Here is a 25139-nt window from a genome sequence, read left to right on the forward strand (position 1 = left end):
ATGAGCTATTCTTGCACCAGCAGAGGCAACAGCCAGGACCCATCAAGCGCTAAGAAGCCCGCCGGTAGTAATCCAGCCAGAGACGCCGGAGGCACCGACAGCGGCACAGACAGCACCAGTAACGGCAGCCCCAAGCAGACGGCGGCGATGAAAGTGAAGAAAGGCTGCAACTCGACCGACGTGGGGGTCCCGGTGACCACCGAGGAGCAACTGCTCGCCAGCACTGTGATCACTCCGGAGGATGTTCTTGGCTTGCAGAAGATCACAGAGAGTAAGTTCAGTGCTGCTGCTGCTGCTTGTGTTGGTAGGTGAGTGGGAAAAGGGGGACAAAGGTGCTCTTGTATGAGTCATGCATCACGTCATTATCGTGTCCCCTTATTTATGTAATCCATACAGGCCCTATTGAATAAGCGTTATTGATAAAGCGTCACTGGAGTTCCACTCTCCACTGAGCTGCTGGTGTACGTTTTTTGACAATTTGTGCGCAGAGGAGCATTCAGCTCTCTCTGATGGCATCTCAGTCCTGCGACCTGTGGAGGTGCAAGCCCACCACTGTAATGTGGAGGTTAAGCAGTGGAGGTGGGTGAATGATGTGGTGCATGCAGACAGCGTGCAAGTGAAGATGTTGAACCGGGATCAAAAGAAAGACTGGACGACCCACTCTGCATTTTAATCTCTGTTAAATTAAGCAGGGCGTCTTAGCTGGAGACGTTTGGGTGACCCAGGGGTCATCATTCAAAGCAGTCTGTGTGGTTCCTCTGCTTCAGTAAACATGTAAATAAAACAGGAGGCAAAGAAAAAATATCCCATGCCAGTGTACAAGTTGCAAAATGTGAATATGCTATAACAAACAAGCTTAAAAAGAAGTATGAAAACTATATAAATACACTTGTTATAATAAGCTATCCCTATTGCTAGCACTGTAATGAGTGTGTGAAGGGAGTATTTTGCTGTTTAAGCTGAAGCCAGTTTATAAATGCAGGAAACATCATGATCGACTCTCTGTAGTCACATTCGCCTACTGTTAGATGTTAGTCTCTTTAGGTACTTTTAAACTCATGTGCTTGTTCCTTTTCATAACCTTCTGATGAGAAATCTGCTTATGACATTAGCCTATTACTTAATGCATCTGTTTTTTTTTAATTATGTCACACCTCTAAACATCCGAGAAGCAGGCAGGAAGCTCTTATGTTCACAAGAACTCCTACATTTATTATTAGTTAGCTAACAGGTGGCAGCGGGACATTTGACTATTTGAAGGCCAGTGTAATACCTCACTTACACAACATACTTGCATTACATACTGAGTGTGATAACATGCAAATGCTCTGTGGGATGTTTTCACTGCTATTTTGAAACTTGCATGGGGATTTTTAGGCTCACCTCTGCATGTTCAGTTCTTCTCTATTTCTCTGAAAGCTTTCATTTCACATGCACCCGTGAGATGCCACAAGCAATACAGTGAGCGCTTGTCATTCCACTTCTCTCAAAAATATTCCTACAGCGGAGGAACCTCCACCTGTCTTCATTCCCTGCTTTACTTTTCCTTATTTTCTTGTTTCGCATGAGATTAACAGAGGACGATAAAGCTGTAATGATGAATGGGTCTTTGCTTGTCCAATCCAATATAATCACAGCTTACTGAGCTTTGGGAACATCCTTTAGCTCATCTTGCTCACAGCCATCGAAAACTCTAGTAGTTTCTCTAATTGTCCATTATGCAGTCTATTATTAGACACACACTAGGGTAATTTCAGCTTTGTTTTGACTTCATCGAGAACACGTGTGCGCATCTTTGTGTTTTTAATCGGCAAGTCTGTGATCCCATAAGTGAGTGTGTGATGTGTTGCTGCACAGGGACACGTAGGCGAGCACCATAATGATTCTGACTCCCACGCCGGACCCCGTTATGGTCTTGGAAACTCACTTTCCTATCTCGCAGCGTCATAGCTGGAGGCAAGAGGAGGCATGTGTGAATCACCACAGCAACGTGGATACACGCTTGAGTCACTACAGCAACGTGAAGCATCTCCCCTTGGTTACAGCCAGCGGAGCGTGCATCATCTCTCTTCTCCCACACACTTCCTCCTTGCTCTCCTCGCCCCCTCTCCCATGTTAAACAGTGTAGGTGATGGATTGTACGGACAGAATTGGATATGCGTACACTCACGCTTGCTTGGCCTCGTTTTTGGTGGTCAAACCAAGCAGGAGACATCCTGTGCTCTCCTGAGATGTCAGAGCCACCGAGGCCCTTCTGTTGTTTTGTGACTTGTCACTATTTTTTTCTGCTGCTGCAGATTGTTAGTGGCTGAAATTGAGTCCCTCTCTAAGTGGCAAGCCAGATTTAACAACAGTCTTGAGTTAAAGAGGTTTTTGTTGTTCTTGTTGTTATTGAGTGGTTTGAACCTGTTTGGAGCTCTGACATCCCACGAGGGGAAACTTCAGTTTGTAGCTTTTTTTTTTGCAGCGTAAAGATGTCACTAATCGTTTTGCCCTCCATTCATAATCAAAGCAAGCTGCTGAGACTGATTGGGATTTGCATAGACAGAACGGGCTTTCTACCCAGTTGACTGATTTGATCCTGATTTTGTTCTTAACCGAATCCTAAACTTAATCCGTCGAGTCAGCATGGAGCCTCAGAGCGGTAAGAAAGGCCCCCCTGCTGACATTGTGATTGTGTTTTGTGTCTCATGGGGAAGCAGCTAACTGCTATTTCTGTTGTTTTGTTTAGCTCTGAAAACAATTGAAAAAACACATCATTTTGCAGCAAACATACTGAAAAACTGCCCAGTATTCTCTTTCCCAGCTTCTTATATGAGAGGATTTGCTGCATTTCTTTGTATATCATTGGGAATCAAAATGCTGTATTTCTTAATTATTATTTTTGCAGTGTAAAAAAAAGGGAGAGAGAATATACATTCCTTAAATTGTCAGTTATTAAGTGATGAAACTTCTTATTGGAACTTAATAAGAAGTTAATAAAATGTTGCAGCCACCAACATACATTTCTGGTCTCTGTATTTCAACACTTTAATGTTAACATTTAGCCTCCTTCTTAGTTTTTTAGAGGGAGGCTTTTCATGAGAGGGTGACATGCTAAATTACTGTGCAATGCCAGCAATCAAGATCCAGAAAGTTACTGGGTGTAATGCACAAACAGACTTATTCAAATTAGAAATAAACTCACTGAAACTGAAGCACATGCATCTTAGATTGGCCACACTTCACACCAGGATATTGTAATGTAAAGATGTTTCTCTTAAAAGTGCAGCAACAGTTTTAACACACTTTATTTCATCTTGTTGGTACATGTTGGTGATACATGTAGATGTATCACCAATATGTAGTTGTTATGAATGGGGACAAATTGCTATAAATGTGAACACGTTATTGCTGTAGGTGGGGCAGTTTAACCTAGGTGTCTATGAGGACTGACTTGCTTTTAAGGCCTCAAGTGGCCATTGGAGAAACTGCAGTTTTTGGCACTTCTGTGACGACACTGCATACAAAAAAACAGTTTATCAAAGTAACCCAGAACCCAAAGTCACAAAGAAAGGCAGCGAGTTGTTATTACACAGAAGCAGCAACTGCATAATGTTACAGTTTATTAAATCTAGTACACACCCATGCCATGTCTGTGGTTGCCAGGCAACACAGATAGTGTCACACATAAAGAAAGTTAAATTAAAATTGTGCTTTTGTAATGTGTTATAGGTGCATTAATGCTACAAGTACAACCACATATTAACAGGCTAATGTTATTATGTGGTTGCTAGGCGATACAGTTATGTCAAATACGTCACGCGCATTGAAAGTTTTGTGTATATAAAGAAGTTGTTACTATTGTGAAATTAAAAAGACACTGGTGTTGAAGGTGCATAAACTTTGGTTGCTAGACAACCACCATATTTGATATAGATAAGAACCCTGAGAGGCCTGAGGTATATCTGCTGTATTTTTCCAACATAATTAAGTGTTTGTTGATACAATTATTGAAACTTCACACTAATTGTTTTGGCTGTTACAAAAGTATTAAACTTTGAGTTTTAAGTTTATGGACTGCTTCAGTTTGGTGAGTGCAAACAATGTAGTGGAAAAACTTCCTAAATAGCTGCAGAAATGTCTTCACTTATTTTAATTTCTTTTTGGTTATTAGATGACGTGGATGATACTAAACAACATAAACCAGTCATGCCGACTGGAGTGAGTATTTGCTTTGAGTTTAGCAGTGGCAGTGTGACCGTGCAGAGCATTAGTTCAGTGCGGATAAGCTTGTTTTAGCTGATTGGCATCAGCTGTTTCACATTTGGGCAGCTCAATAGCACAGGCATTAAAACACTGACACCATTGTTACTCCGATGATTATACTCCTGTAAACAGCGTCCGTTACCTCAGCTCTCCACACCCAACCTCCTCTATATTTATTGATATTTTACAGAGTGGATTTAATGCTCATACACATGTTATTAAAGGGGGTTAGCAAATGCTCAGGTGCTGCTTGGAGTCTTTGTGAACTTCCTCAAAGGCTTTTCTGCCCCCCAGTTTTTTTGATAACAACCACAAGAATATATTTTTAATGACTCTACAGGACTAGAATCATAACTCTAGTAAGAAAACAGTCTATTGTGCTGCTTCTAACGTTCTGTTTCCAGCTTCTCAGATGGGATGATTTTGCTGCTTGACTTTATCATATTATGGTAAATTGAGCATTTGATGATTTTGGTCTGATGGACAAACAAAATAAGAAGCTTGTTCTGATCAAACAGCTAATTAAGAAAGTGATCTGCATAGGAAAGATTGGGTGATTTGGACAGCTTATAGTGCATCATTGTGGTTAATAACTACTCATCTATTTCCTAATAAATCATAAAAAGAATTTAAACGCCTGTGGCTGGATTTCAAGTCTTTGTGCATGTTGGGGCTTATGTACACATGAGTTCTTTTTAAGGGTGGCATAGTGGGGTGGTGGTTAGCAACATATCCTCACAACAAGCAGGTCCTGGGTTTGATTCCAGTGACTGGCTTGGGTGACGTTTGCATGCTCGCTACGTTCTGCTGGGGCTTCAGCTTCCTACCCCAGTCCAAAGGCGTGCATGTTAGGTTATCTGGGGGTTCTAAATTGACCAATAATGCAAATGGTTATCTGTCTCTCTGTGTTAGCCTGCAATAGTTTGGCAACCTGCCCAGGGTGTATCCTGAGTCTTGCCCAGTGACAGCTGGGGATAGGCTCAAGCCCAACTATGACCTTGAACTGAATGAGTAGAAGAAAATGACATGGATTTAATTTTTTTAACTGTAAGATTAAATAATACAATTTTATGAACTTTGTCTCTGCCAAAATTGAATATGACAGGAACTTTTTCACAGAAACCCGAGCGATAGTTCTGGAGCATTGGTCGCTGTCTCATCCTCTGGATGACCTTCAATTCTGCAGCCAGTAACGATCTGACGTTTTCTGCACTCCAAACTCAGTGAAGTGGAATTGCAGCATGTGAACCACTTCCCCACTTGCTGCAGGTTTTCGTTTGAGTGTCTCTCCAACACAAAATAAAGACTGCCAATGTCAAATGACTTGAGTTAGTCAAACTGTAGGATACAGTCCTTCCTAGAGGATGAGTGGATGATGGGTTGAATGTAGTGTTAGGGTTTCTTATACAGACAACTTGGAGCCATTGAGCCATTGGTCAGCTCTCTGCTGTGATGTTCATTCATACTCATCGATAGCACTAAAGTGGTTTAATAAGTATAACTTCCTGACTATCTTAAGAGGACTGACTGCACTGACATTTGACAGAAGCAGTCACAGAAATATGACCGTGTGAACCGACCTGTGACCTGTGAGGTGTGACCGAGGTATGATTTGATTAAACGTTTTTATAACCCACAAGCTCTGTTAAACAGTCAGAGCATAAACAACCCACCTTAGTCTTTTGGTTTGTACTATTTTAACAGTGCATCGGTGCAGGTGGGATGCAGTTAAATCTTCCGTACTATAAAGTTAAATGAACTTTTTACAGACTTTTAGCAAAATTAATCTCGTTTACATCTACCGTCCCTGGGAAGACCAGATTATGTTTAAATATCTTTAATCACACTGTTATCAAGGTTGTAAGATATGAACAACATGGCTCACTTATGTTTACTACAATGTAGTACAATGTTTTTGTAAATACTACATATATAAAATGCATTTTATTTAGTATAATAAAATAGGAAATAAGTGCCGAGGTTGTACAATTGAATATGACAGCTATGACCACCTTAATTCTTTAACACAGCCTGAACTCTTAGTGGGTTTTTCCTTTTATTTCATTAAGTAGTCTTCAGTAATAGTTCTCCAGGCCTCTTGAAGGACATTCAGAGCTCTTCTTTGCTTCTTCTCTGCTTCAATATTGCTGATATCTGGGCTCTGGGGAGACCAATCCATGACTGATAGTGTTCCACTGTGTGTTTGTCTATCCAGACATGCTTTTACTGCACCAGCAGTGTGTTTCTAGTCATTGTCGTGCTGAAAAATAAAGCTGTTGCCAGTCACGTGTTTTCCAGATGCCTGGTGGATGAAAATTTGATGGTATTTTTTCATTGATTTTGACAAGATCCCCAACACCACTGGCTAAACTGCAGTCCCAAACCATGGCGGAGCCTCCAGTGTGTTTTACAGTCTGGAGACACTCAATGTTGTAGCTCTCTCTTGATATCCTCCATACATACTAATGATGATAAATGTGCACATTATGTAAGGAATAAAAATTTCACATTTGGATTCATACCTCCATCAGACCTGTTTATACTGATTTTAGGTCCAGTTCTTGTGTAATGGCAAACCTCAGCCTTTTCTCCCTGTTTCCCTCCATTAAGAATGGCTTCTTGACAGACATCCTTCAGCTGAGACTATTTTCTGATGAGGGTGAACAGTAGAGGATCAGCTGAGGGGCCAGATGTATCTCTCAGGTCCTGTGTCAATTCTTTACTGGAGGTTTTCTTATTTTTTTAAAGTAAGTAACTTAGAGATACTGCTCATCTGCTCATCACACAGTACTGTAGACATACTTTACACATTTCCAATAACCTCTGTCCCTCAGACTGAGTAATGATGACATGTCACTTTAGCACATCTTCTTCCTCTAGCTTCACATCTTTTATCATCACATTGCAGGTTCTGGTCATTCAACATCTGCAGTCTCTTTAGCCACTCGTCTCTTCCTGCCTTTCTCTTCACTGTCCTTACAGCACACCTGCTTTGTCACCCCAATCTCTCTTTCTCACACACACACAGTTTCAGCCCTGCCCCCTCTCTCTAATGATTAGTTGGATTTGCCTTCATACGAGTAACTAAACCGGATTAGTCCATGTGAGCTGAGTTGGGCTTAAGTGCCTTCCTCATCCCACCTACGTAACCGGCAGATTGCTGCTCACTAGAATACAAAGAGGTTGCTGTCATTTTCTTTGGCATTCACATGTATTATTATGTACTCTAAGTGCAGGATGATGCCCGATATTTTTTATGGCAAAAGCTTTTTAAGAAAAAAATTTCTTTTATAAAATGTAAAACTTTAAAGACAAATAAAATGTAGCTTTTCGAATATTTATATCTAGCATGTCACCCAAAAAAGGAAGAAAGTAAGCAGTTAGTTTTTGACTATTTTGATCTAATAATCATTGCTGTGCAGATGCACTGTGCAGACAACGAATGCATCTCTGTTCATGCAGTATTTAAAGTTCAGGCTGGTTCTGGTTCAGAGTCTTACTTTTAGGTCAGGTCAGCCACAAGTTTAAAGGTTTTTCCTCTTCATGTTTTTTTATGTGGCCTCTGTGGTCTGTCAGTGAAACAAGCAGCAACACATGATGAGAAAGTCTTCCCCCCCTTCAGCTGTTGCACAATTTCTCAACACTCGTTCTCTGAGAGATGATATGACATTTGTCACATGACCAACAATGACACATTAAACAGGCCTGTTTGCATGCTCTTTGAGCTTCTTCTTCTTTTTCGTTTTGTTGATCAATCATTGAAATCATTATCTATTGCCTAAGTTTTTAAATTTGTCAGTTTTTTTGTTGTGACATTTTTTGCTGTCATTTACAGGAAAAGGTATTTCAGTTTAACGGTGCTGTTTAAGTGCTGTTTAATGAGCAAGGGTAAAGAAAAAACATAAACTGGAGCGATCCATCAGCATCTAAAGAGGGACACGCTGAACTAGATACCATTATTAGGTTCAGCTGTTGTGTTTATGAGCCTTTTTATGTGCCACTGATACTGGAAGGTTCCTTAAATTTGTTCTGTCCCAGTGTTAACTGGGTGAACAGCTAAAACAAGCTCAGAACTGTTTATTTTGGTGTAATTGGGCCACATGGCGCAGTATGTGTTGAACTGTGAACCTGACCCAGTCCGACTCGGAGCTGCTGATCTCTGCAGGGAATGTTCAGGAGGACAGATATCTGAAATCACCTTAAGTTAAAATTATTAAATTTGGAGCACTTTTCTGGTTTACTGTAGAAGGCATCTTTTTCTGTGTGTGTGTGTGTGTGTGTGTGTGTGTGTGTGTGTGTGTGTGTGTGTGTGTGTGTGTGTGTGTAGCTTTAAAGGCTTTTATTAAGATATTTACCTCCTCTTTTGAAAGAGTAGCAGCGTCACAGACTCGGTTTATTTATTTTGTTTTTATGAAGATGCTGCTTTAAATTATTGCATTTTTCCTTTATCCATCATTAAACCTTTCTGGCACAACCGGGCCCACCTGTGAGGATATTTAATGGAAAACTCTCTGGGGGTGTGAGGTTTCCTCACTCCCTGAGGGCCAACTCTTTCTTGGATCTGTTGCTGCTCTCTGATGCAGTTGTTTCCACCCCCTGCTTGCTTTTTTCTCTCTCTGGTTTTGGTGTCTTTTCATGTTTACCTGTAGGGCAGGTGGCCTGGTAAATGTTAACCTTACCATGCCTTAACACAGCTTGAATTTTGGAGGGAGGGACATTAGAAGTATTTTGGCCAGTAAATTAAGAAAAAGATAAAGATAAACTGTTTACAGTAATTTGATGTAACTCAAATAGTAGATAACATTTTGACACATGCATATTTTTGACAAATCATTCCAGTAAATTGTTTCAAATCCAGAGTGCCACTTCAGACTCCTCTGACCAAAGACTGAGTCAGCATTTCCTTTATGTTAGCTAACCCTGCAAGTGGGTGAAAATCACAGCTCAGCTCTTCCTCTACAGCCTTTTTTCTTTTTCTTGAGTCTGAGGCTTCAGACTGCTCTAAATGCTCTAATTTGTTCTCTTTAATATTGGAGAGCAAATATCCTTAATATGTGAACATGAAAGCCCCACCCACCTGCTGGTCAAACTTAATATTTGCAAGTATATTTGCAGCAATTTCCTAATGTTGTAAACCTGCTCAACATTTGGCAATAAACCCCATTCTGATTCTGATTCTGATTCTGAAGTGGTATCCAATCAGAGCAAAGTTGGCCTGAAGAGAGAAGAAAATTAGCTTAATGGCTTGGTATGGATTGGGTTGAACTGAAGGGCAGTATATGATCAATGAGCATTGTTCCATACAAAGTTTTTCTACAAGAGTCCAAGAATAAAAAGATAGATCTGAAAATGAAGTTGATAGATCCCCTTTAAACCCACGATTCCTAAAATGTGGGCTGGTGAACAAATGAAAGGAAATACTTCATCATCCAAACAGAGCCTGTTCACTGTGTGTATCTTTTCTAGTATTCATGTGTGCAGCGAAGCTGTAAAATAACATGAGGACATACTTTAATATCAGCACGAGGCATCATTCATGTGCACGAATAAGATGCACCTATAAGAAGTGGGAATAAGGCACTGAACGCTCTGATCAGCAAACTTTTGTTTTGTGAAGGACGTGAAGTGAGAAGCTACTTGAGGATTTTGTTAAAAGCAGCTGACATTTAAGTTTGAGAAGTGGTTTTCAGATGAGTTTCCTGTTCCCAGCAGCAGAGCGAGCACTCAATGGTTAAGGTTTTTGTCATCTTCAGCACGTACCATAATTCAGTGTTGACTGCGGTGACCACTTCACTTCACGCTTTGAATTCACTTAAATTTGATCAGTCGCACAAACGCACATACGCACAAACTCTAAAAGCTTGGGACATGCTCTGTCTGGAGGTGTTCACAGCCCAGAAGAAGAGCTGGCAGTGAAAAACTGAAGTCTGCTGGCAGCTTCGTTTCTTTCTGGGAGCAAGTTAACCTCAGATGGCTCTGTGTGTGTTGGTGTCTGTGTGTGTTTAAGGCAAAGTGAGATCGTACACTTGTGAAAGGACACTGAGCCACAGACAGTCTCACACAACAAATCCATTGTCTTGCTTTCAGCCTCATTGTCCTCATGGGACTTAATTAGGAGGCTCAAAGGTAACTATTAGCAGTAGGTTAGCAAAAGGACAAGGACAACACCAGCTGTGGCACAACAGACTACATTATACATGTGTGCAGCACACACACAGACACACAAATGCAGATCTGCTAATAAAAATCCCACACCTTGCAGGCACAAATATTGCATGTTATTAAATAAAATTATGTGGTTGCTGGGAATGTTTATGCTAGTGTGACTGTTTCATGTCTGTGTTGAGGCGGTTTGGATGGTCAGGTGTTGTGTGGTACTAAATGAAGCCGGGTATGCAGAGTTGATGTGTTTAGAAGAGCCGACCTCAGCATTCAGACTGACAGAGTAGCAAAGGCATCACAGTGTCACAGTGAATAACGTCAACTCTGTCAGGCGCGCTCACCGCATGCAGTAAATGCAGTTGACAACATGCTGCGACTTGGGGGTGAGGCTCTTCTTTGGGGGATGCTTCATACATAAACATGAGGAATAACACACGGGGGTGCATTGTGAATAATCCTCCATTTGGGATTAACGTTGAAATAAACAGACTCTCGGGCTCCTGCTCAGTAAAGTTCTCATCCTGACTGCTCCAGGCCAACACGTTAAACCAGGTACATTCACCATGAAGTCACACTGGTGAACTACTACTAAGCTACTAGTAAATATGTAGGTTATTTTTGGTTGATTATTTCCTACTCGATTCTTTTATGTGGGGCAACTTGTTAAACGTCAGTTCGAAATCTATTTTTTTACACTACAGTTGTGAGCCACCCTCATTCCTTCACAGCTGGATAGGAAAATGGGAAATAGGTCCAACGATTTATTAAAACGTGCAAAGATACATTGAAAGACATTATATAAGGTAAGATTTTAATGCATTGGCAGCGTGTTTGGTATCACCTGTCACTGTCTCTGCTTCTGTTGTCCTCCACTTGTCCAGTTTCCTCATTTTTATGAGGACACACGGCCTCTGAAACATGCCAAGTTTTCATCTGATAACTACGTTTTATGTCGTCAAATTGTTATCTTTGGCTACAGAAATGGGAGCAAATAAAGGCATCAATTTGGCTGTGAGCTAAATTGCCCGTTTTGCAGACAGAACACTGCTTCATCCTTTGAGTTAGGTGCTTTTTTTATGCTTAAATGATTCATAGGTCGGTGTGAAGTGGCCTATAAAACAACACAAAACGGCATTCTTCTAGAAATGGTCAGGTGCAAGGACTGGACAAAAAATGATTGAGAAAGCAGCCAATGTCTAAAGAAAAACTTTGAAAGACCTTCAGACCTGAAAACAATGTCCAACAACTGTTTTTTTTTTTTGTAGGTTGTTGCTCATTCAGTGGGCGTGTCAGAAGCATTACCGAAGTTATGCTCGGAATTAGCATTATAAGACAATACACACAGTGACTCACCTACCACAGGTGTAACATCTGTGTAACATGAAGCAGCATTCAGTGCGCCATTGTTTCTGTTTAAAGAAATGCTTTTTGGTATGTTTGGTTTAAACATAGCTCTGGTTGTGTGGAAACCAGAGTTTAGGCACAACTCTGGTGTCCGCTGACAGTGAGCCGGCCCTGCTGCTCGGAGGCACCATGTTGGTGGGAAACAGGCGCACTGAGTCTATCTGCTGTTTGTGACTTAGAACTACTGTCCTACAGCCACCTCAAGCAAGGAGTTATTAGTCAAAAATACCACCTGATTTCTGCAGCTTACAGCAGGCTATGTAGCTGTGGTCCTGCTATTCTATTGTCCATGTCTTCCTCCTCTCACCCCAACCGGTCGCAGAAGATGGCCGCCCCTCCCTGAGCCTGGTTTTGCCAGAGGTTTCTTCCTGTTAAAAGGGAGTTTTTCCTTCCCGCTGTCGCCAAAGTGCTCGTTCATAAGGGGTCAGGATTGTTGGGTTTTTCTCTGAATGTATTATTGTAGGGTCTACATTACAATATAAGGCGCCTTGAGGCGACTGTTGTTGTGATTTGATGCTATTTAAATTGAATAGAATTTAATTGAATTCAACTCATACTGCCTAAACTTTGAGTGGAAGCACACTGACCTCAGATGTGTTATTTGGTGTTGGAGATATCTGGCATTTCTAGCTGTCAGTGTGTTATGAAGAACAGCTGGTGGGCTGATTGGTCAGTCAGAGCTGCCTCTTCAGTGATTAATCATCCCCGAGGCAGCAGCAGTGTCCCCACTGTTTCACTGCAGATTTGAGCAGGCAGATGTGGTTGGCTTATCGTCAGCTGACACAGCAGATGAGTATGTGTGCATGTTTGTGTGTGTGTATTAGGGGTGCAACGATACACAAAATTCACGGTTCGGTTCGGTTCGATACTTTGGTGTCACGGTTCGATATTTTTTCGATACAAAAAAATGTTCATGCATTTTTAATTTGTCATTTATTAAAATTATAAATATATATTTTAACTCAAAAGTACAGTTTTTAAATTTAACCCTAACCCTTGTGCGTGTTTTTTATTTTGACAGCGAATGCACACCTGCGGACCACTTATGTGCAGCCCTGGTTATTTAGCTCATCATATCGCAGCCACAGAAATTCTTTTGTCCATGAAACCATAAAGCTGCACTTTCTTTTTGCCTTATAGTCTGATTTGTCATAACTTCTCCGTTTTGTGGTAAGCTTTTCTTTGGCTGTCACTTCTTCACCCTGACCTGTCTTGTTTGGCTCAGCAGAACTGAAATGCTTTTACACACTCACTCACATAAGCTCAGCGATTCTCTGCGCGATCAACCTCTCACATGTTTAAGCTTGCTGCGGGAGATTTCACTTGTCATGTTTGCATAGTAAGCTAACGATTAATAAGACGATGTCAGAGGAATTGGTGCGCAAATTATCATCACTCACAGATCAGTGCTGTCGCTCTCTATACACAGTTCGCACGATTGCAAAGTGAAAGCAAAAAAACAAGCGCAAATTCAAACGCGACTTCAATATGTCACATATTGACAGTGGCTCACCGATGCCAATGACATAATTACCCAGCTACATTTCTGAAAGAATGCAAAAGCATTGACATATATTTTTCCTACAATAGCCCGACGGGCAGGGCAGAGATAGATTTTGGTAGCCCGACTGAAAAAATCGCTAGCTCCGGGACGTCGGGCTAGCGATATTGCAAGCCCTGTATCTGATTGAGGAATCACTCATCTTTGGAAAAGAGAGTTTATTACAGAGAAATGGCTCTTTCCAAAATAAAAGCTATACTATCCGCTTCTTCTGGACTATATTCTCAGCAGCATAAGGAGAATCATGTGCTAACAGCTGTCTAAATGACTCCGCTAAAGTTAGTAACATGCTTGCTTTTTTTTGTCTGCTTCCACTTGTCTTTGCACTAGGATGATGTCGGCGTAAATGTGCAGTCATATTCGTTGTGTTCCCACTAGTGCTTTCAGGTTAATCTCGTTGAAATGACCTTAACGCCACAACACGGCAAATCTCCGTTAACGAGCTACCGCCGATCGCTCCGTGCATGGGGCTAGACGGCCAACACGTTAACGAGCTAACTGCGCTAACACACTAGTTCCCACCAATGTAATTGAGCATTGCATGGCACATCCAACATACTGTTTTACTTTAGTCCATGACTCGCTTACCTTCAGGGTCATACGTCACATGAAAACCAAAATAATTCCAAACGCCAGATCTGAATGAGGTTCAATTTGCCTGTTGCAAGTAGAGCTTAACTTCTGTCTCGCTAGCTTGCCCTGCGCTCTTCCTTCTGACTATGCTGTCTGTGTTGAGCGCTCAGTGGATCTGCGCTCGACAGTGCAGCCTAGGCGGAGTAGTCGAACACAGATTCACTGAGCGCTCAACACAGACAGCATCTTCAGAAGGAAAATTGATAAAATTAATTACAAATGTTGTATTGTTCGATACATATGCGTACCGAACCGAAAGCACTGTATCGAACGGTTCAATATCGATACGAATATCGTTGCACCCCTAGTGTGTATGTGTGCGTGTGAAAAGAGCATGCCTGTTAGATTTGTATTGTTGATTGTCATTTATGCTTAGAAATATTTACTTATATATGCTTAGAGTTTTGTAATTAGTTGTAGATTGGTAGAGGTTTTGATCCTTGATAGTCTGCAAACTTTGTGTGTATTAGACAGCACTTTGGGAGCATGAGAGGTCATACCGTGTCTTATTGTTTTATGGTAGGATTAACGTAGTTGCGTCTGTTCTAGTCTAAGTGCTCTTTGTTTAGATGAACTGCAGGACTTCCTCACCGTGTTATCTAGGATGAACCATCTAGGGGGAGGGGGAGGCTACCCTCTTCCTGACCAAGGATGTTTGACCCTTTGATCAGCAGTCCACACACACACACACACACACACACACACACACACACACACACACACAGGCAAGGTACTCTTTGTGTGTATGTAGACGTCATATGTTAATGAACTTATGCATATTCATGTAACCTCAATAAAAGGACAGTGTTACGGGAGGACGGACGAGAGCAACTGGGGTCAAGCGAAGGGACGGCGCTCTGTCCGGTCTCTCCCGTGCACGAGTAACATGAAGAACTTTGCCTATTTGTGTCTTGCTTAGCAGTGTAATTATATTGTCTTCAACGTTCCAGCGGATGGGTTCAAGCTACAAACCTATCAATGCCCATCAAGAGAAACTGCAGAACATACAGCGACAAGTGCCGATCTGTTAAGATCAAACAAGGCAAACACTGTGACATCTTTTAAACTTGCTGTGTGACTCTGGGTTTCTGTTTTGGCTCCTCGGGCCTTCAATGACCCATCCATTAAAAAAATTCCCCTCATCATACATGCAGCCGATAGGTAGATGTTACAGTTTCGCCTTCCCGTGGTATCAGATCAGCCAGGAAGCAGGAAGTGTCTGCTCTGCTGGGGAAGTCTAATAAGCACTGACACTGCCTGGTAAGGGCAGGAAGGATTAAGGGAATAAAAATAACTCACTTCTCTTTCTTACTGGGCGCTTGTGGGTGTTTGCCTGCAATTGCAATTGTGAGGAAGTGGCTCCTCTAACAGTTTTTCATCAGGATTTGTGCCAACAATGCAAGATAGTTTTTTAAGACATTAGTCAGTTGCTAATAAGTAGAAACCGAGCTCTTGTAAATGATCCCTTTCAGTTGTGTATTCATGGAGAAATGGCTCTAATAAAACACTTGAGATTACACCTGGCTGACTGTGGGAGTCCTAGTTATTATTAAAAGACTAAATGTCTAGTGTTTACAGTTATGCACCAATTCTCCAAAAGGCACATCACAAACAGTGGACGTGACGCCTAACAAACATTTACCAGCCACAGCCGCTTGTGTCAGTCAGCAGTCATGTTGCTTACTGCTTAACCTTAATTGGAAAGTTGAAAATGAGACGGAAGCGGTTTTGTACCAGGCAGCAAACGCCCTTTTCTCTGTTCTAAAGTTCTCTGTGGTTTTAGAGACAAACTCAACTTGACCTGTGAAGACCAGCAGACTGCTTTTTTTGCACTTCTACACTGATTTTGTTTTACTGCCTTGGAGGTTTCAGGTTGATTAAAATAACCTTTTACTCCTAAATAAGATGAGGAAACACACAATCTGTCCTCCCCTTCCATTGCTATTTGTGAATTTTTAATACTCTCTGCTTGCTGAGTCTCAAAAGGTATTGATTTTCAATACCCAGACATACTTATTTCCTTAAGATGTATTTAGTAGGGAGTAAACTTCCTGCAAACTCTCATTTTTGTGTCTAATCTATAACTATTTTACCTCCTTCCTCTCCCCCTCTCAGATTATTTGTGTAGCCCAGAGGAGAACATTTACAACATCGACTTCACCAGGTTCAAGATCAGAGATATGGAGACCGGCACAGTGCTGTTTGAAATCACCAAACCCCCGTCTACAGGTCAGTCTTCTGTCTTCTGCATTCATATATTTCATTGTCAACTATTTATTAAAAAAAAGAGAAATTTCCATCATGAAATGCTGTAAAGCGTATGAGTTTCAAACACTACATAAATATTTAAGAAATTGTTTGGAATACACTATATTGTAGCTACAGCTCTATAATCCCTTTGAATATGACTGTTGTGAGCTAATTAATCAAATAGAAATCGATATTGTTTATTCACCAGCTTCCAATCAGCAGCTCACGGGAGACATTACGTTATAGTTGTTGTTAAATACAATAATATATATAATAAATATTCTTTACATTAGGAGATTTCAAAGTGAGAGCGTTGCAGGATGGGTTGATAATGTGTTTTGTACTTTCTGTAGTTTGAGTAGTGATTTGGTCTATTTACCTCTAAAAACAGAGTCAACCACAGCCCATCCTTTTAGAGGAACTAAGCTACAAAAGTAGGGCTCAAATTGAAGGAAGACAACAAAAATTATAAGATGCGTTAGGAAAGCAAATCTGTCCTTTTTCTTCACCAAATAAATACATTTTTCCTACTTGGTGCCATCCAGCACAATATAAATCTGCCATTCCTATTAGGCTTCCATCTACGAAGGTTTATCTTGTACTTTAATCTGCTCCATGCAAACTGGTCTTCACTTCAGATAAAGGAAGTGAGAAGAGGGATATTGACCCAAATGCCGGCCGATTCGTCCGTTACCAGTTCACCCCTGCGTTTCTCCGACTGCGGCAAGTTGGAGCCACGTAAGTGAGAATGTGTGTGAATCTTTATTGACAAGGACACGGTTAACAAAGGAAAGATTGAACCTTGTCTGTGTATGTTTTTCCTTCCAGTGTTGAGTTCACAGTCGGAGACAGACCTATAGAGAATTTCAGGATGATTGAGAGGCACTATTTCAGAGAGAAGTTGCTCAAGAGTTTTGACTTTGAGTTTGGCTTCTGCATGCCCAGCAGCAAGAACACCTGTGAACACATCTACGAGTTCCCACCTCTGTCTGAAGACATCAGTAAGTCTGTGCACCCACTAGAATATAGGTCTTGTGGAACAAACAGCATGCACACATGCTGTTTACCTTCTTTCTGAACCTCCCTGAGCCTGGGGTTACTGGAGGTTTCTTCCTGTTAAAAGGGAGTTTTTCCATCCCACTGTTGCCAAAGCATTTGCTCAAAGGGAGTCATATGATTGTTGGGGTTTTCTCTATTTTCTTTCTATTATTCCAGCATCTTTACCTTACAATATAAATCACCTTGAGACAACTATTGTTGTCATTTGGCACTATATAAATTAAACTGAACTTTTAAGGCTTTATATATATATCATAGAAAATCATCTGGTCCTTAGCAGGTCTTAATCAAGTAAGAAGTTCCACGAGGATTAATAGGGCAAGGAGAAGCCAAGTGCTTATAAAAAAATGCACTTGAATAACTGATGAACTGCAAGTATTAGCACCTCTATAAAAGCAGAGGTTTTGACAGTTTGCAGGCTTGGGGCAATCAGGTGTGTGTTTGCGCAATGCCAAGGAGGAAATCAGCAATAATATCTGAGAAAAAGTTGTTGCTACTCATCAGTCTGGGAAAGAGTTTTAAGGTCATTTCCAAGTCATCATCTGAAGTCCATCATTCAGAAGTGAGAAAGTATATTTACATGTGGAAAACATTCAAGGGACTTGCTAATCTTCCCAGGCGTGGATGTCCCAGCATATTTACCACAAGGTGCAATGCTTAGATAAACTACAGAGAACCCAAGAGCAGCATCTCAGACTCTTTCACGGTAGCACAAGGCTTTTACGAGGCACTGCTGTCTGAACATAGGCAAAAAAATCCATACTCCTCAACCAATTTGAGCCACAGACCCAATTTTGGGTTGGGTTTTTTTTATTTATTAATTTTTTTACAAAACAAGTCCATAAATCTTGTTCAATAAAGGGTTTGTACCAAAGTACTCTTAACTTAAATGTGAGGCCATCTGTCTGGTAGCTGAAGCTTGGCAAAAACTGGGTCATGCAACAGAACAACGATCCAGAGCACAGCAGAAACTTTACAATAGAGTGATGGAAAAAGTCCCAGTCAAAGTCCAGACATCAAAATCATAGAAATGCTGTGGTGGGACTTTAAGAGAGCTGTGAAAAAACAAATGACTTCAAACCTCAATGAACTAAAGAAGAGTGGGACAAAATGCTGTAATCTGCAATACCAGGCATTGGCCAGTGCGCTGGTCTGTCGGCCAGTGCCTGGTATGCCAGATTACCAGTCCAGCCCTGCTCAAAACTACAACTGGCAACCTCATGGTGGCAATAGAGAAGAAGCCACCAAAGCTTCCTGAGAATCAGGAAGTACCTGACAGCTTCGGTGCTCAGGAAGCTTTATCGAGTAGCTACTCAGATATTTAATTGTCAGCTTAAGTTGGGTGGGGAGAAAACATTCAAAAATACTTTAGCCTATCGTGTATTGTAATGACATATAAACTAAGTAAATGACACAGTTTTAATGTAAGCAACATAGTGAATTTACTACAGGGCATATTTGTCAGTCAAACAAGTGAATTAAGTGAACTCAGTGTGTCTTGAATACATATTTACCAGTTATTTATGTATTAAAGTCACATTATGTTTACTTCTTTCAATCATTTTAGAATGACAGCTATGCATCTCATTGGGTTTACACTTTTTTTCTCTTAAAACTACCTACTTTATAAAATTTTTAGCAATTCAGTTGCATAATAGGCCCAATGAAGGTGTTGCTTTTACTTTTTAAAATTATTTTCTGTTCTGATCTGACCAGAGTAGATTAGGAGCCGGTCTTCTAAAAGCTGCAATGTTTTCTGTCTGCTTGCAGTCAGAGAGATGATCCTGCACCCGTATGAGACACAGTCGGACAGCTTCTACTTTGTGGACAATAAGTTGGTGATGCACAACAAGGCAGACTACTCGTACAATGGCGGGACGTAGAGGTGGCACGCTAACAGGAGAGCAAGCGGAGTTATGGACTAAACCCGAGGGACGATCAAAATACACGTGTGGGGTTAACGTCCTGTTGATCCTGCAGTCCCTCTCCCTGTATCTCTTCCTCTCCCTCTTTGTTTTTCCTTCAGAGAGGATGCCGTCAAGAAAAGGCCCACACAGATGTGACACTTATAATCTGTGAGAGTGTGTGTGTGTGTGTGTAAGCACATCTGGGTTTATCAAAGCCTAACAGGAAACACACACACACACTGATGCACAGAGCTCAGTGTGGCGTCGCTGTAACAAAGTGTGTTTGTAACATGATAAACTTGCAAGTAAGCAACTTTTTAGGAATTATCAAATGGTTTTTGCTCTCTAGCCACGTCATGAAGTGAAAAAAGAAAAAAATCTTTAATTATTGGTAGAAATTATTTACATTTTAGGGTTTAGAAACGCGTCTGAAAACGTGTTTTTAGGACTTAAAAACAGTCTTTTGGAAATCTGTTCTCAGATTCAGTGAGTCTGTGTGTTTTGTATGCATGTGTGTGTTTGTATGTGCGTGTGTCTACCCTTGCTTTTAGTGTCTTTTGTATGATCGTCTGTGTGTATAAGTTTGATGGATGATTGATTTAAATGTCAATAACATGAACATCTGGTTGGCAAAGTTCAAATAGATTTCCAAACCCGTTTAGTGCATATTCTACAAAGTAGGCAGTAAGTAGTTATTTTGTATTTATAATTCCCTCCCCCTGTCCCTTTATTCCTTTTAGTTTTAGTAGGACTTGTGTTTATTATATCTGCTCAAAGCACAACATTTTACAACAATCAGGAAACTTACAAAGACAAGCTGAGCTGATATGAAATGTACTTTGTCATCTGTGAAAATTCAACTGTACTTCCAGCCCCATGTTTCGTTGTTTAAGTGATAAAGAAAACTTTAGAGAGGTGCAAATTATGTGTTTCAGAAGTTTCAAAAGAGACGAAAAGGAAAACATGGGTTAGCAAATGTTCATGTTCACCCTGAAATGTTCTGCAAAAAAAGAAAGGATAAGGAATGTAGCAGCAGTTACTTAAAGAACAGGTCACCCTTAAATCTCTTCCATTCTGTTGTTTCTTCCTGCAGTCGTTCTCGTCATGTCTTGTGTGATGCGGATATTTTCTCTTTCTCAGTTTTTTTTCCCTGTAATATCTTATTTTCTGTCAAATTGTTTTCATTCAGAGACATTCCAGCGATTTGGACCCGAGTATGGTGATCCGAACACAGGATTGCTCCATACTGTAATATGCTCACTGTGCTTTTTGTCTGTTTGTGCTGAGACTCAAGAGCAACCACATAGTTTCCTGCATTTCTTTCCCTCATCACACACTCTAATTTGATGCACTAGAGATTGATATTAGTTTATGTGACTGATGATTTTAATGAGTCTAAATTTAAAATGCAGTTAATTTAGACAGATACTGCATCGTATTTGCAAACACTCACAAATCTATGAATAACAGGCCAGCTGAATCAAAGTTACTCAAATGTACCTGCTGGGTGTTCAGATTAACAGAGGAAATTGTGGACATGGATTGATTCAAACTGGCACTGCTTTGTTGATTTCATCCTGCACAACAGACAAAGTATGAAACATTTATAATAGTTGTGAAATGAACAGGAGGGGACTCAGATTTGACTTAATCAGAGATTAAGCCAATTAACATGAATGTTATTTTAAACAAAAATGTAATACAGATATGTAGAACAGATTTATATATGACTGTGACTCGTGCAAATTATTTTGAACTCGGGAAGTTTTTGACAATACAAATGTTGGTGTGACTGAAAAAAGTAAAAATAAAAGATTTTGAAATATCACTGTCTTGGCTGCTATTTGTGTGGGTGTGCCTGTCTATCTGTTGAGTAAATGAAGGTGACACTTTGTTGAAGTAGTGCTTTATTTCTACAGAATAGAAGTGGATCACAAATCTTGTTCAGTTTGGAAAGTACACATTTCTCTGCTGGGATGTTCTGCCTCAACATCTTCATTTTTTCACATTCTCTTGTATAAAACAAAAAACAAGGAGAGAACATGGACACTAATCTCTGCGACCGGTACATCCTGTTCGCAGCCTCTTATCTCTGTTACCCAACCAACCAACGTTTTCATCTGTAATGACTGGGCACAGTCACCTTCCTGCCATTTATTTGTGCGCTTTCTTGGAGTGAATCTTTCAAAGGGAAAGCTTTTAAAAATCCTATTTGCTTTAATTAATCCTTCTGTTTAGTGTTAAGGTGAATACAGGATACAGTTAGCTTAGAGAGTAGAAACAGAGGGAAACAGAGCCTGGCTTCATTTAAAATGTAAGGATTAGCCTACCAGACCCTATAAAGCTCACTTATTAATATACTACAGCAGGGGTTGGCAACCCTGGGCACGCATAGCGATTTTTCGTTTTTATGGCCCAATGGGGTTTTTTTGTAATGGTATAAACAATGAAAGTGGTAGATTGGTGGCTATGGCAGAGCTTCCACAGAGGCCAGCGGGTGGATGAGGGAGAGGGGAGGCAGGAGGAGAGGAGACCCGAGGCGGGGTCAGATATAAACCAAGTTTAGGTGAAGTTTATTTTCGTTGTACTAACTTTTTACAGTCAGTTTAAATAACTTGTACTGCGTATTAGCTAGCATGACGGAGTTTCTATACAGCTGGGTGGGTGCTATGATGTTACTGATAGTGAACTTTATTTTATTCATAAGGTTAGTTAGTAGAGTTGCCAACCGTCCCGTAAAAAAATGGAATAGTCCCGTATTCAGAGAAAATATTACACGTTTTGTGTTGAGGTGAAAAGGAACAGTTTGTCCCGTACTTCAGCTAGAATGAAAAAAGCTGGATTTATTCTGTGTCTTTACGCTGTCACCTGCCTCTTCTTCTCTCATTCTCTCGCCTCTCTCTCCTGTTGCGACTTCAATCATGAAACTGATCAATGATCAGCTGATCGGCTTTTCTGACGCAAGTTCTATTTCTCTTGTTTGTTTATCGCCCACTTTGCGCCAGAAAAAGGATGTCGCACTAAACAACAGCAGCACGTTTAAGCTTGATCAGCTGTTGTTAGAATTTATTTAATATTACTTCCTAGTATCAGCTGATGTTTGCTGGAGCCACAGCTGTAAAGCTGCTGGTCATGATGTCGGTTTGGATATGTGGTGAGAGGGAAACATGAAGATGAAACCAGGAGATGTCCTTACTGAATCATCAGAGCTGAGCAGGTGATGGAGAAACAGGTTTACCTTTTAGGTGACATGAATGAGTTGAAGGGAAGTTATGAACTGTTTCTGAGAGACAAATAACACCAGGATCCTTTTTTAGGTAGCTGACAGCTGGTAACTGTGCAGGGGCGGATCTAGCAAAGTTTTGCCAGGGGGCCAGGTAGGGCATTAACAGGGAGAGGGGGGCAGAAAGAAATACTTTTATTTCTTATTCTCATTTAAAATGTCTAGCTTATAATAAATAATTATCTGAATCTTAAAACCAAAGTTTTTATCTGATGTAAAATGTATAGAAATCATACATATACCAACAAGACAGTATACTTCACTGTCACAACAGCATTTGTTTTCATTCAAAGGCTTTATAGCTTTTCCTATAATACCTGGTGGGCCACTCTCTAGTCAAAATGCTCGGGCCGATTTTTTGTCCCAGTCCAGCCCTGGGCACGACACTCAGTGAATTAAAAATTAATGGCTGGGCCAGCAGTGCACATCACGAATTAGCTTGCATAGTTGTGCCGCTTCTTAATGACGGTATCTTAGATAACAACCCCAACTACCAGATTCAACTTGTAATTGGCTAAAAATAACTTAACCTAATGGTGAGAGGGACGTTGCTAGCTGGCAGTTTTTTCAAGTAATGTTGAAATTTCCACATTCCAACACTTCAAATGCTTCAGGAGCTGTCAGTGCAGCATCAGCACCGCGGAAATACACGGATACATCCGTAGACTCGAGACAGAATGCGTTTTTGGGACTATGGACCAATGTTTTCTTTTCTAATCAAACCAAAAAGCTTTAATGAGCAGCTGGATTTGTCTCACATTAACTGGTTGGACACAGAGGGCATCGAAATGAACTGATTGAACTGAAAAGCTCGACTCTGTGGGGTTCAAAGTTTGCAGACTACGAACGCAGCTGGAATCTATAGCTGTGCGTGTTCATGGTGCTTGTATTTTCACCTGCTGGACATCACTGCCTGACAAGGTTAACAGTCTTTAAAACATTGCAGAGGCCTTATTGATAGTATTTGGCTCTACATATTTGTGTGAGCTGATTTTCTCTCACATGAAGAGTGTCCTCAGGTAGCCGTCTGAATGCTGGACACTTCTAGACCTGTGTCTCTGAGTGGGTGACCAGAGGTCACATTAACATGTGTATCTCTGTATTAACAAAAATGCCATATTGGCCCAGTTTATTTTTCTTATCATTGTTGTGTGGAGACCATAAATAGCATTTGCATTTTCTGTTGTACAGTTCATTTGCTGTTATGGAGTTCTTGTTATGGATAAAAAGTATTTTTTTTGTTTCAAAATAGCTGATAACTATTCGCTGATAGCTGCCAACATCTGCGAAGAAATATAATTCTATAAAGTTGTTCTATATAGTTTGTAACTGTTCATATAGATCATTATTAAATTTATTGCTAATGCAATCATATGGCACATTGACTTCTGAGGAAATTTTAGATGGCACTCGTCATCAGAAATGTTGCTGACCCCTGCATTACAGTATATCTAGCTTCTCTGCTTTTTTTTTTAAGCATGAAAAGCAATGCATTTATTTCATTGGGTGTTTTAGCAGGGTAATAAAAATGGCTTCAGCTCACCAAAAATCTGTTTAACTTTCTACATTTCAGATCAGGGTTGGGTCATTTGTGTTTCCTAGGGAGCACATAAGAAACTGGGACTGTTGTAGAAGGCTGCATAAACAGCTGATATCAGTTCTGCTCACTATTACTTTAGATTTAGGTTATTGGTGTATCCTATCACAACAGTTCCAGTTTCTCATATGACCGCTTGGGAAAATTAAATGCCCAACCTCACTTTAGATAGCCAACACAAAGAAGATGTAACATGTAATAAGTAAGTTGCCGTAAGGTGGATTTTGACATTCTGCTTCTAAATAGGTTTTGCTAAGTTTCCGTTTTACTTTTTTGTCCATAACACATTTGGGGGCTCATCTGGGAGTCTGACCAAAATTTTAACCTGCAGTTTTCTTAGCAAGAAATTAGAGCACTTCCATTATTATTATTATATGAATTGTTATATAAAGTATTATAAATTAAAAAAAAAGACTATCACAACCAGAAAAAGGTCACATTGGTATTTATAAATTATAAAATAAGTAAAATTCCTCCTTATGAAAAGAAGTTGTGACAAAAACACATATAAAATTAAATATGACACCCAAAAAAAAAAGTCCAACAAAATGACCACAGTTAACTGACACCATGAATTAGTTTTCATTTTTGCCTTTCAAAGGTAGCTATGCTGCAGATAATGCATGCATTATCAGTAAATGATACACAGACTGATAAGATAACAAATTCATTGAAAAGTGTATGAGGAAATAACCTGGTTTAAACACTTTCTTTGGTTCTGTCACTGAAATGATGTAAGGAAGTCCTCAAAGAGGGTCTGTATATAATAGTCTGATAGAGCTTAAAGTTTGTTTCAGCTGCAAGTGAAAATCTTTGATTGCTCTTTCTATAACCAAATTTAAACTGTCATTTAATCTTTAACTTATTTGTCTTCAGTGAGAGTGGAAAAACTCTGCTATGACTTTTTTCTTCTTCTTTTTAAAGGGCCTGAAAACATTCTTATGTAGCAACACGTTCTCACTCCCAAAGCGTAACATTTTATGCTAGGTGACAAATCGTCAACATATTACGTTTTCGGCTACCCACCACCTTCCT

General features: G+C 40.3%; 1 protein-coding gene across 1 annotated transcript; it reads left to right on the forward strand.

Moving 5' to 3' along the window:
* Nucleotides 1-19200, forward strand: unc119a2 (unc-119 lipid binding chaperone a2). The gene is made up of 5 exons (XM_085363889.1): nucleotides 1-271; nucleotides 16124-16237; nucleotides 16897-16996; nucleotides 17087-17259; nucleotides 19088-19200. The coding sequence occupies exons 1-5, from the start codon at nucleotides 1-3 to the stop codon at nucleotides 19198-19200; spliced, it is 771 nt and encodes a 256-aa protein (XP_085220015.1).
* The last annotated feature ends 5939 nt before the right edge of the window (nucleotides 19201-25139 follow it).

The sequence above is a fragment of the Diplotaxodon limnothrissa genome, linkage group LG10 (assembly GCF_057381915.1).
Source record: "Diplotaxodon limnothrissa isolate DT_005_m linkage group LG10, D_limnothrissa_male_GT1.1, whole genome shotgun sequence".
NCBI lineage: Eukaryota > Metazoa > Chordata > Actinopteri > Cichliformes > Cichlidae > Diplotaxodon > Diplotaxodon limnothrissa.